At 36.1% G+C, this 12746-nt stretch overlaps 1 protein-coding gene across 10 annotated transcripts in view; it reads right to left on the bottom strand.

The window, feature by feature from the left end:
• gramd1ba (GRAM domain containing 1Ba) overlaps positions 1-12746 on the bottom strand; it is a 74413-nt gene that overhangs the window by 37303 nt on the left and 24364 nt on the right. For 3 of the 10 annotated variants that reach the window (XM_051120592.1, XM_051120594.1, XM_051120595.1), the window contains exons 1-2: positions 11205-12005; positions 9094-9171 (exon numbers count right to left, since the gene is read on the bottom strand). In XM_051120592.1, the coding sequence (XP_050976549.1) occupies positions 9094-9171; positions 11205-11569 (443 nt within the window). In that variant the 5' untranslated portion in view covers positions 11570-12005. Of the gene's footprint in view, positions 1-9093; positions 9172-11204; positions 12011-12746 lie in introns of those variants that run through there. The other 7 variants (XM_051120596.1, XM_051120603.1, XM_051120601.1 and 4 more) reach the window with 5 other exon arrangements.

The raw sequence follows: 12746 nt of genomic DNA, 5'->3' as shown, positions 1-12746 counted from the left end.
GCAGTACTGCACGTGACGTCACACAATCTATAACAAGCATAAAATACAGTGTTTCTGCAACAATTATTCTGCTGTGGCCATGTTTAGTGTCCCTGCCGGCAGCAGCAGCGAGCGCAAGTGCCTTTGCAGCCGCTGGAAGAGATCCGCGTTCAAATGCACACAATAGGCTAAAGCTTGCAAAGCTCCGGGAAAAGTAATTACCATGAATGTGTTAGAGGGAAATAAGGACATACTTGAATGAATTATTAAAAAACTAGTGTTTTTTTTGAGCCAGTGTCACAAAGATGACGATCCTGACTTGCCATCTGCTCACTGGACGCGCCTTTAGAGAGAATTTACGGATTTTAAAATGAAAGAGTTTTTGTTTTCGATTTGAATTTTTTAGTTTTAAAGTACTAAAGTAATAATTTAAAGCTTGCTATAGATGTATTTATCCTAACTGTAAGGCAAGTATTCGCTGAGTTTCGTTTCATTTTTGTGCAGCGCTCCTATTCAACACTGAGACATCTTGTTTGTCTTCTTTATTTTTACAAAAGCACAACATTTTGTTGATATTGTGAGTGCACGCAAATAAAATTAGACTCTTTACAGTTCCGGATGATATATTACGCTTACCTTTATGAGCAAAGATTACACCATATTTAATTTTTTTTTTTACAAGTGATTACGCTGGCGCCTCCATGTCCTGCAAAGCGCATTTAGCTACCACTCTCCAACAAACGATTGTATTTGCATAATAGCGTGCATTTATCTAAGTTAAACGTTTAAAATAACATTGTGATGTGCTTGAAGATTTTATTTTAGGCAAGTCGTGATGATTTGAGAAGGCAAAATTGATCAAACATAGGCTGTGATCAGCTCACTTCCTGCGGCTGCTTGGTCATTACTTTAAAAAGCAAAATTGACCCATACAATGTATTGTATTTTTGGCTATTGCTACAAATAGGGATGCACCGATACCACTTTTTCCAGTACTCGCCCGATACCGATACTTTTATTTTTGGTATTTGCCGATTCCGAGTACCGATACCGATATTTTAAAATTTACCAGTAAATTTGTAAAATATTGGGTACAGAAACTAAAAGAATATGTATTAGTGGGTTAATTTCATTTATCAAATAGATACAGTCAAACCAAAATTTATTCAGATACCTTTTCACATTATCAGACATTTTTCACATTATCACATTATCATAAACTGTGTCCTGCACCCACTAGTAAAAAAAAATATATATATATATATAAAAAATTAGGTGGTGTATAGCTGGTGTCTGAATAATTTTTAGTTTGACTATATATCCCTTAGTTATTTTTTTTACACTTAATTATGCCCATTAAAATGTTTTTTGTTACTTTCACTGTTCAAATTTTTTTTTTTTTGCTCTGTGGTACATCATCTTTAATTTAATAGCATTAAACTGCTCCATTGCAGCGGCTCAGTACTGTAATCACATGTTTTGTTGTAATAATGCAGGGAACCACTCTGATATTTTCAGAAATATAAGTCGCGTTTTTTTATCTGAAATATGCTGCTATTTGGGCTATAATCTAAAGAGACTCAAATAATGCAGAAACACTCATGAAGCCAGCAAAACATGCGCAATGCACTCAAGTACAGTACAGCCTAGCGCATTTCACACAGACTGCTAGTTTCACTTTCGTCGTACAGTCGTGTCTGCTTAAGGTTGAAAATAAATGATGTTTATAGTGAATGCCTCTATAAATTTTGTTTCATATTTACGAATTTGTTTTAATCCAAAAGATGCGTGTGCTAAATATGCGAACATCAATAAAGATCACGCAACAAAAGTGCGTGCTCCCTCTTTCTCTTTGTCGCTCTCCCTCTCTCTCTCTACCGTTAAATAACTTGTGCATTGCTTTACTTACTTGTTTTTGACATATCCGTCCAAACTACAAACTTTCCAGTGATGTCAAGGCGGGATCTTAACTCGACAAGCCTTGCATCTTCGCCGCCGCACGCTCAATCCATTCTGCGTGCTTTGCCTTTCAGCTCGCGCGCACCAGCTATACAAGCGTTGATACTGAATGTTTAACATTATATTATTTGCATACATATACTTCGTAGACATCCTTAATTTCTAATGACTCCATTCTGCTGTCTGTTGTTCTGTTGTCGGCGTTTCTTTGCCTAAATACGCAGTTGTCACATGCTGTGTGGTATCGGCCTTTGGTATCGGGGCATTTTAACAAGTACGAGTACAGGAGCTCAGTATCGGGCCCGATACCGATACCAGTGTCGGTATCGGTGCATCCCTAGCTACAAATATACCCCAGCGACTTAAGACTGGTTTTGTGTTGGAATATCCTAAGCTGGTATTCTCTGAAAAGCTTGATATTTACAAGAGAAGCTGTGATATCCAAATCAAGAATGAATCATTCTTTTGAATCATATGGTTTTTAAAATATTCAATTCATAAAACTGAATGATTTGTTCACAAAATGGACTGATTGTTCACTGATTCAGCGATCTGGTCACAAAAAGGTTAATCATTTAAAATGGTATTGTATGACTTCAGAAATCCAGGAATACAGTGAATGAGTCATATGGACTACTTTATGGCACTTCTGCATTCTTTCTGAAGCATGAAAAGTTCTGTGCCGATTCAATGTAACTGCATGGGAAAAAGTGTCCAGTACATTATGCAAAATTTTTCCATTTGGGTTGCTCAGAAGACAAAAAGTCATATAGGTTTGGACAATGGTAAGAAAATAAAGACAGATTTACATTTTTTGGGTGGACTACTGAAACCCCATGCTTCCTCTATTTACCATCACCATTTTATATCTTTTAAACTACACAGTACGCCACAGTGATACAAAAGTCACAAAAGTCAAACAATTTATAACACACACTGCGATGCATTATATTTTATCATAAATACATTTAACCAGTTATGATTCATAATAACATGTTACAACATCTGATCACATGCTTTTAGTGCATTATGCATTTAAAAGGCATAACAAGAACCATTACGCATTATATTATTAAAATAATGCATTTTTCAAGTTATGTGAGAGCATAGAAAACTATAAAACAATGTGTATTAAAAGGCATAAAAAATGCAGATAATGCACAGATATATGATTTTCAGTTCAAAACTGCCGGAAAACAAATTATTACCACACAAACATGGCTTGTGTATCAACACACTGAATAATCAGGAGTGTTTTTTAACTTTCTGTCCTCTTGAAGTCTCTACTGTAAAAGATTGAAGCGTAATTCAATAGATCACAGGAAACCGTATCTGCTACAGTAATTCAGCCTGGATCAGCTGCCCATGAATTTCTGCCTGCCAGTTAGAGTCTTTACACATCACCTTTCAAAAGCCGTTTTTGATGCAAAAGCACAAAAAGTACTCACGGATCCCGGCGAAAGTGCAGTCTTTTCCTGAGCGTCGACACCCGCGGGTGACAGCCCAGTTTGACGGGTGAGGTGCACGATAAAGTCCTGCTCTGAACCATGATGCTCTAAACTCATGTGGACCCGCACACGCTTCACACACACCCTAGCGGGATAAAGACTCCTCACTACTAAACTCACTTCACCCCCTCCTCTCCTCTCTCCGTCTCTCTCTCTCTTTCTCCGCGCGGGCCGTATCTTGTCCTGCGCTGACCTAGATCCTGCGTTTTCTCAGTGTGTGTGCTGTGAATCAGTACAGCTTGTTTCCTCACCTGAGGTGTGGCAGTGGTCAGACCACCAGCAGAGACGCTAATATGACCATCAGAGTCTCGGAGAAACATGAGATTGCATGTTAGTGGCCAGAAATGCGTATAAATAAACACCAGAGAAGTCAGATGCGATAAGGTGAGTATATTTGGCTGTTGATTCGACTGAATCTGAATCAAATTGGCAAGTAGGATGCAGAATTGTAATTTATATTTAAGGAAGCAGACATTCAAGCAGTTTATATAAAACTTCTGTAAGTGTAGTTTTCATAATTATAGTAATTAAGGTTTCTACAGCTTTTGACTAATGAATTTCTTTTAGATTTTTTGGCACATTTTTCTTGGGGCATTCCCTGGGGCATTTCCAGAAACATTTGATGAAATTAATTAAATAACAATCTGAAACGTAATATCCATGGAAATTTGTGTTTTTTAACAGATTTTTTATGTTTTTTTTGTTTTTGTTTTTAAAGATTTCTCCTCTCCTCTCCTCTGCTCACCAAGCCTGCATTTATTTGATCCAAAATACAGCAAAAGCAGTAATGTTGTGAAATATTTTTACTATTTAAAATAAATATATTAATATATTAATATAAAATATATTAAATTAAATATATTTTAAAACGTAATTTATTCCTGTGATCAAAGCTAAATTTTCAGCATCATTACTCCAGTCTTCAGTGTCACATGATCCTTCAGAAATCATTCTAATATGCTAATGTGCTGTTCAAGAAACATTTTATTATTATTACTATTATCAACATTTTAAACAGTTCAGCAGAATTTTTCAGGATTCTTTAAAAAATACAAATATCCAAAGATCAGCTTTTATCTGAAGTAAAAAGCATTTGTAACATTATACACTTTACCATTCAAAAGCTATTTTTTTTTTTTTTTGGGTGGGGGAAATATAGAATTATAGAAATTCATACTTTTATTTAGCAAGGATGCTTTAAATTGATCAAAAGAGATGATAAAGACATTTATAATGTTACAAAAGATTTTTATTTCAGATAAATGATGTTCTTCTGAACTTTCTATTCATCAAAAAAACCTGAAAAGATTCTTCTCAGCTGTTTTCAACATAATAATAATAATAAATCAGAATATTACAGTGATTTCAGAAGGATCATGTGACTGGAGTAATGGGGCTAAAAAAAATCAGCTTTGAAATCACAGAAAAAAAAAACATTTTAAAATATATTCAAATTATTTTGTTATTTAAAATAGTAAAAATATTTCAAAATTTTACTGTTTTTTGCTGTATAAAAGCAGGCTTGGTGAGCAGAAGAGAAAAAAAAAACATTAAAAATCTTCCTGTTCAAAAACTTTTGACTGGTAGTGTATTTTATTAATTTTTAAATAATATTAAAATATCATATATTTTACTACATTAATTTTATTACTTTTAGAATATTAACATACTATTTTAAAAACATATTTTCCAGTTCCAGTACTGAAAACCTTGTGACAAACGGGGTTTTTTGTGACAAAAAAGGGATAGTTCACCAAAAAAATAAATAAATAATCTGTCATGATTTACTTTTTCTTTCTATTGTGGAACATAAATTTTTGGTAACCAAACTGAAACCAAACGAACAAAAAGCAAATTATCTTTAATGTTTCACAGAAAACAAAATCGATCAAAACTGAATAGACATAAGGGTAAGTAAATGATGAGAGAATTTTTATTTTTGGGGTGAACAATTCATTTAATTGTTTTAACAGTACTTAGTTTTATAGTTCAGATAAGAAATCATTTATTTTACATTAACAAAAATGGGCATAATTACTGTAGATTAGTGAAATAACTAACCAATTCAATTCAAATTCACACCGGCTAACTAAAAGGGAGCCTGTGCTGTATGTATGTTGAGGCACTTTGCTGTGATCAATTCAGTCTAACGGGACACAAACAGGCTGTACATTCATCACCTTTAATGAGCATTAGCTGCTTTTACGTCACAACACAAAAGTGATTTAAAAATAAGCTCAGGAATCAGCTGAAATCAGGTTGCTGAGTGCACAAAAATGTGTTGCTGGCTACTTTATAGCAGGTGTGAAGATGCACACACACTTCTGTACAGACAAACACACAAATGATCTCTTATCAGACAAACACATGGCAAATAATGCTCATGAACATTAATAGCAAAAAACAAAATTAAGCAGCTCACAAGACACATTTCATAAATAATGAGAAAGAACACTGTGTTTTAAGAGGTCCAATAAAAGCAGCACTGAAAAAGCGCCCGAAGCCTGAAGATGAAAAAACGCTCATATGATATTCAAGGACCGGCGTGTTCTCTGGCCAGCTGGGCTCAACAAGAACATTCGAGCGCAGCTAAAAATCTGAGCCTTCACTGCAAAACTTGCTTAGCTGATTAAAATGTGTAGCACCTGATTTAGTACATGATATTTCTGAGATGATGACAAAAAATACAGTATATGATCTCAAAAGATGCAATGTGTTGTTCTGCAGCCCTGCCACGAGAAAGTGAAAGACACAAGAGTTGTTTTTGAGATGGCACAATACAGAGAGTGAGATCTGTGGTCAGACTCAAAACCAGACGACAGATGCAGAACTCGACACAGAAAGAAGAACAACTTCATAAGCAAAACATGAACCACCAAAAACAGATACTTGTCAACCACACTTGAGAACAGACACTGAGACTAAAACCAGCTGCTTGCAGGAAGTTCACATCATGTCAACTTTCTCAGCATCTGCTGAAATGACAAAGGCTAAATCCCTGAATTCACAAATTATGTGTCATATAAAATACACCAGATCAGCGTATGTCCACCTCAGACTAAAAAAACAAAAAACGTAATTAAATATTACATAAAATAACAATATTGGATATAACAACACTAAGATTATCACAAGATAACACAATTTCGATAAAATAAAGAGAAAATTAAAACAATTAGGAAATAATATCCATATTAAATAAGATAAAGTTGCATTGCATTAATTAAAGCAACAATTTATAGTTGCAAAGGACCCTTTTCGGAGTGTAATAAGGCGTGTTTACAGTTATAAACATCATAAACCTAGTAAAGTGTTTTAGATTTTCATTTTTTAAAGGGGTCATCGGATGCCCATTTTCCACAAGTTGATATGATTCTTTAGGGTCTTAATGAAAAGTCTATAATATACTTTGGTTAAAAATTCTCAATGGTAGTGTAAAACAACACCTTTTTTACCTTGCCAAAATTAGCTCTGCAAAAAACATCCCATTCTAGTCGAGGCTGCTTTAAATGCAAATGAGCTCTGCTCGCCCCGCCCCTGTCTTCTCTCTGTGGAGTGACAAGCCTGTTTACTTTAGCCGCATTTAGCCGCTGAACTTGCAAACTAGCACACTATTAGGAAAGGCGATCGCAAAGATTCATTAAAAAACCCTTGTACTCACTTCTGCTGTAAGTGAAGCTGGATCACGAATGATTCGCATGAACATAGACGAATATATGTAGATCGGGAGGCGTATTCCCTTCACAAACAAACGAAATCCACTGCATCTTTAGCGGCTCAGATGTCGGGAGTAAATGACGACCACTACGTTCATTATTACATCCAGCAACACAACACCTCAATCGATCGCTCAATTCTTGTCTAACTTAACTAGATGAGTAAAGTTCACAGACAATCTTTGAAGTTGGCTTCAGAAAGCCTTGGCAGAAAGTTTGAAATATCAATAAAAAGCTTATAGTTTGAATTTAATTGTTGAAATTGAAGTTTGGGACAGAATGGGAACACACACGTTTCTAACATGAATTAGCATGTTCCTAACATAATTCAGGGTGGTTTAGCCATGCTGTTAGCATTATTTAGTGTGAATTAACATGTCGCTAACACGATTTAACATGAACTAGCATATTGCTAGCACGATTGAACTTTAATTAGCATGTCACTAGCATGATTCTAACATGCTTAGCAAGTTACCAGCATGTTGCTAGCATGATTAGCATGCTACTAGCATGCTGCTTACATGTTTCTAGCATGATTAGTTAAGTCTGCATTATTTATATAGCGCTTTTGCAGATTGTGTCAAAGGAGCTTTACAGTATTAACAGGTAAACAGTGTCGAAACAGTGTTACTAGCATGATTCTAACATGATTAACAAGTTACTAGCATGTTATTAGCATGTTTCTATGCTAATCCAGTTAAAACCAGCTAAAACCAGATGATTCCGTAAAAAAAAAAAAAAAAACAGCTAAAACCAGCTTAGGCTGGTTGCATAGTCTTAGCTAGTTCAAGCTAAAAGTTGCTGGTTTAAGCTTGGTTGGTCTTTTAGCAGGTCTCCCAGCTTGATCAGCTAAGACCAGCTTGACTAGCTAAAAAGTGGCCACTTTAAAACCAGCCTGGGAGACCAGCCAAAACAGCCAATCAGCTTTTTTTCAGTAGGGAGTTGTTAAGCTTTGCTATAGCAATAAACAGCTTAAATACACCAAGTCTCATTGAACAAAAGTTTTGACCCCCTCAATGAAAGTCTATGGGATGTTTGGTGGTTTGGATCGTCTGGTTTATGAAAACCATAAGTTGGATCAGTTAGAAAAGATATCTGACTGAGTTTGGTGTTTGTAGCTTTAAAAATCTAGGAGATGATACATTTTCAAAATTTGTTTTAGAAGAAGATAATTAAATAGTAGATCAGTAAGTTGGCTTTCTCAAGATAACTTAATTATAGTGATGGAGTGACGGCAAATCTGACATATTTCTCTCTTCTAATCACAGCAATCAATCTCTTGATTTGTTTTTTTTCATCTTTTGGAAAATCATAAAAACGCTACTATGGATTTTTCTTTTGCTGCTGGAGCAAATGAGAACACAGTATATATATATATATATATATATATATATATATATATATATATATATATATATATTTGTTGTAGTTTCTGTTCACCAATATAGAAATTTACCCAACCATGGCAACTTCCTCTTCTGAAAACTCTGAAAACCCTGAAAACCCTGGAAATGTGAAAAGGGTCTATCATGAAAAAAAAGGTAGAATTTACATAAACTAAAAAGTACCTTTTAAGTTCCTTTTTTTTTTTTTTTTAAACAAAGAGGCTGTCATGCATAGTGCATTTACAGTATATCAAAAGTGTGCAGATGACCATAATTTTAGATTTCAGATCTATGCTAATATGGCTCGCCACTTGTAATAAGATATATCAAATAGGAAACATATTTTCCCATCACAGGTGAATAAACTGGCCTTCAGCCAGACGGTGAGCTGACCAATCACTGACCCCTGTTGGACATATAATGGAACTACGATAATAGCAGCATAATGCATAAATGTAAGATGAGTAAGACGAATGCTTCAATCAATCAGCCTTCAGATACCTTAACATGTAAAACACACTGATAATGACATCTCAAAGTGTGTACCTGTCGTCGCGGGTGTTGGGGCTCAGGTAGCGCGTGGACTCTTCCTCATGGCTGCTCTGCAGGCTGCTCTGCTGACTGCTGTAACACAGAGCATCACATTACAATCACAACATAAGAAATACACACCAGATGTTCACTCATACTGAGAATGAGACAAAAGGAGGACACATAGTGATGTGTTTTAATTACGGTAACAAAAAATGCTCAAACAAAACAACATTGAAAGACAAAGTTTGACATTTTAGTGTATCGTAGGTTACAAATTTCCATCATGCGTCTTAGAAATTTTAAGGAAAACGTTTAGTCTTTTCCACTAGAGGACAGCAGAGAGTGTGCTATTTGATAAGAGTGCTGTAAACTCAAACAACACAACAATGCGTACATATAACCAGTTAACTTTGACATGATTATCAAGTGTGAAGTACAGCGTGCAAAGTACACTTATGAAAAGAAATGACAGAAAAACATCCTGTGCATTTAACCACAGAAGTGGCTCCCCGGGTTTCATACTGCATGAAAAGGAAGCAGGTGAGAAAACAACCTAACAGATCAACAAACCAGAGCCCTACATCTGTAAACATTGGTGTATTTCAAAAGGTTTTCTACCAGTAAACACCTGACAGCTTACAGTACACAGCAGATAACTGATTCAGGTCAGGTCAAACATTTGGCTACACGTTGGAATATAAATTCTAAATCATGAATTCCCTGTACACTACCAGTTAAAAGTTTAAACACACCTAGTACTTTCCACATTTTAGAATAATAGTAAAGTCATGAAATTTATGAAATGTGACCCTGGACCAAAAAACCTGTCTTAAGTAGCACGGGTATATTTGTAGTAATAGCCAAAAATACATTGTATGGGTCAAAATTATCTTCTAATTTGTCTTTCAAGTAAAGATAATTTTCCATGAAGATATTTGTAAATTTCCTACCTTAAACATATCAAACTTTAATTTGATTAGTAATACGCATTGCTAAGAACCTAATTTGAACAACTTTAAAGGCGATTTTCTGAGTATTTTGATTTTTTTGCTTCCTTAGATTCCAGATTTTCAAATAGCTGTATCTCGGCCAAATATTATCCTAATAATAAAAATTTCAATTTAAAAAAATTAGCATTTATGACTGGTTTTGTGGTCCAGGGTCATAAATTTTATAAAGTTTTTTTAAAAAGAAATTTAACTTTTTTCATGTCATTAGAATGGAAGATGCTCTGCATGTTGTACCAGGAAGTTGTTTAAATGCAAAACCGAAAAAACGCAATTCACAAGCGCATACTGAACCGTGGATGTCGTACCGAACAGTTCAATATTATATTCAGAATTGTGACATCCCTACATTTTACTGTATTTTTGATCAAATAAATGCAGCCTTGGTGAGCAGAAGAAACTTCAGTAGTTGGGGGATGCAATTCCAGATGCAAACAGCTTTAATTTATGCAAATAAAATTTCCAAATGGCATATAAAAAACACAAACACTTGATTGAGGAGGATAATCTTTTATTCTGTATGAATAAAATACCTGACTGAAAAGTTTGCTCAGAAATCATTGGATATTCTGCCCAGCATCTCAAATGTTGCTCCAGCTATTTCTATTTCATAAATAAATCAGAAATTTAGTGAAGTGTGTCCATACTTTTGACTGGTTGTGTACTTCAACTCTAATCTCAGCTATTGTTAAAGCTGCTTGAACCAAATGTTTAGGTCATAGCACATACGTATATACTGCATGTTGTATTTTTGTCTATTAAAAGCCAGCGAGAGTCATGCATATTTAAGATGTCCCCAGACAAACTTCTGTCAGCATTCCTGGCAGCAGCAGGCGGCCGCTTGTTCTTCCCTCCAGCCTATAAATGTCACAGCAGAGACTTCAGTCCCTCCAGAGAAGACGGAAAAAACACACTCAGACACAAACACAAAGGTTTTCTGCTACGGCTAATGTAACAGAGCAAGCTCACACGAAGACTCAAATGAAAATGGTGCACATTAATCATGATGGACAGCGGGAATGGAGAATGGATGGGTTTGTGTGCTGAGATCAGGCAGTGCAGGAGGGTCGGGGTGGAGGGTTCAGTCGGACAGGTCGTTCTCGAGCTCATACAGACCTGCTCTCACTGCCGTGCTCTTTTTTCTCGCCTCCTCTCAGCCACTTGCGCAGGAGGAAGCGTCTGCGTTGGGGCGAGGCGCTGGGTGTGGAACAGCTCGACCACGCCGCGTCCTCGTCGCTGGAAGGCGTGATCTCAATGGACGGAAGCTGCAGGTACTCTTTGGAGCCTGAATGCTGAAGTTGTTCCTTCTCCAATTGTTCCTTCTCGCTCATGACGTTCTTCATACGGCGCATTTTAAAACGCTTGCGCCGTAGAGACAGGCTGGACGAGCTGGACAGGGCCGAATCCAACTCGCATCCATTGCACTCCCCGTCTGCCGGGCCCTGGATCTGCAGCGCCGGTAGCTGGAGGGTTTCTGACATGGTTCTGCTTCTACTCAGTCTTACATGAGTCCAGAACCAAAATGCAGATCAGAGAGCTCAGGGAGTCCGCACCTGGGCTGAGCTAAGTTCAGCACTTCTTGTGAGATGGCTCAGTGCTGACATGTTGGGACTTATAGTGGATTTCTTAAAAAAACCTTCTGTCCAGAAAACCAGCATAACTCCCTAGAGGTCAGAGGAAGGTCTTAGGATCTACTAGGTCAGCAGTTCGCAAACACTGGAAAATAATTGCAATAACTGCAATAATTTAAAACATAAAAAGCATGTTGTATTTTTTTTAATAAAGATTTGCGCAACCAAGACTTTATTAAAGGAGAATTTCACTTCCAGAACAAAAATGTACAGATAATTTACTCACCCCCTTGTCATTGTTTGTGTCTTTCTTTCTTTAGTCGTAAATAAATTATGTTTCCTAAGGAAAATATTCCAGAATTTCTCTCCGTATAGTGCACTTCAATGGTGCCCCCGAATTTAAACTTCCAAAATGCAGTTTAGATGCAGCTTCAAATGGCTCTAAATGATCCCAGCCGAGGAAGAAGGGTCTTATCTAGTGAAACGATCTGTCATTTTTGAAATAAACTGACAATTTATATACTTTTTAACCTTAAATGCTCATCTTGTGTTATCTCTGTGATGTGTATGCGTAGTCTGTGTAATCCCGGTCAATACAGTTAGGGTATGTTGAAAAACTCCCATCTCGTTTTCTTATTCAACGTCAAAATCGTCCTACGTTGCTGTTTCTACCTTTTTTTTGTAAAGGGCGTTTGATGTTCTTTGCATGTTCACTTTGTAAACACTGGGTCGGTACTTCTGCAGCGATGTAGGATAATTTTAAAGTTGGGGAAGAAGTCGTCAACTGAAAATTGTCAATTTGTTTTGAAATTGACCAATTGTTTTGCTAGAAAAGACCCTTCTTCTTCGGCTGGGAACGTTTAGAGCCATTTGAAGTTGCATTTAAACTGCATTTTTTAATTCAAAATTGGGGGCACCATTGAACTCCACAATATGGAGATAATTCCTGAATTTTTTTTCTTCCCTCAAAAACATTTTTTTTTATTGACTGAAGCAAGATAGACACAAACATCTTGGATGACAAATGGGTGAGTAAATTACCTGTAAATTTTTGTTCTGGAAGTGAACTTCTTTAACACACTTCATT

Source organism: Labeo rohita, chromosome 10 (genome assembly GCF_022985175.1).
Source record: "Labeo rohita strain BAU-BD-2019 chromosome 10, IGBB_LRoh.1.0, whole genome shotgun sequence".
In the NCBI taxonomy this organism is placed as follows: Eukaryota; Metazoa; Chordata; class Actinopteri; order Cypriniformes; family Cyprinidae; genus Labeo; species Labeo rohita.
This window is presented reverse-complemented; position numbering and strand designations above follow the sequence as displayed.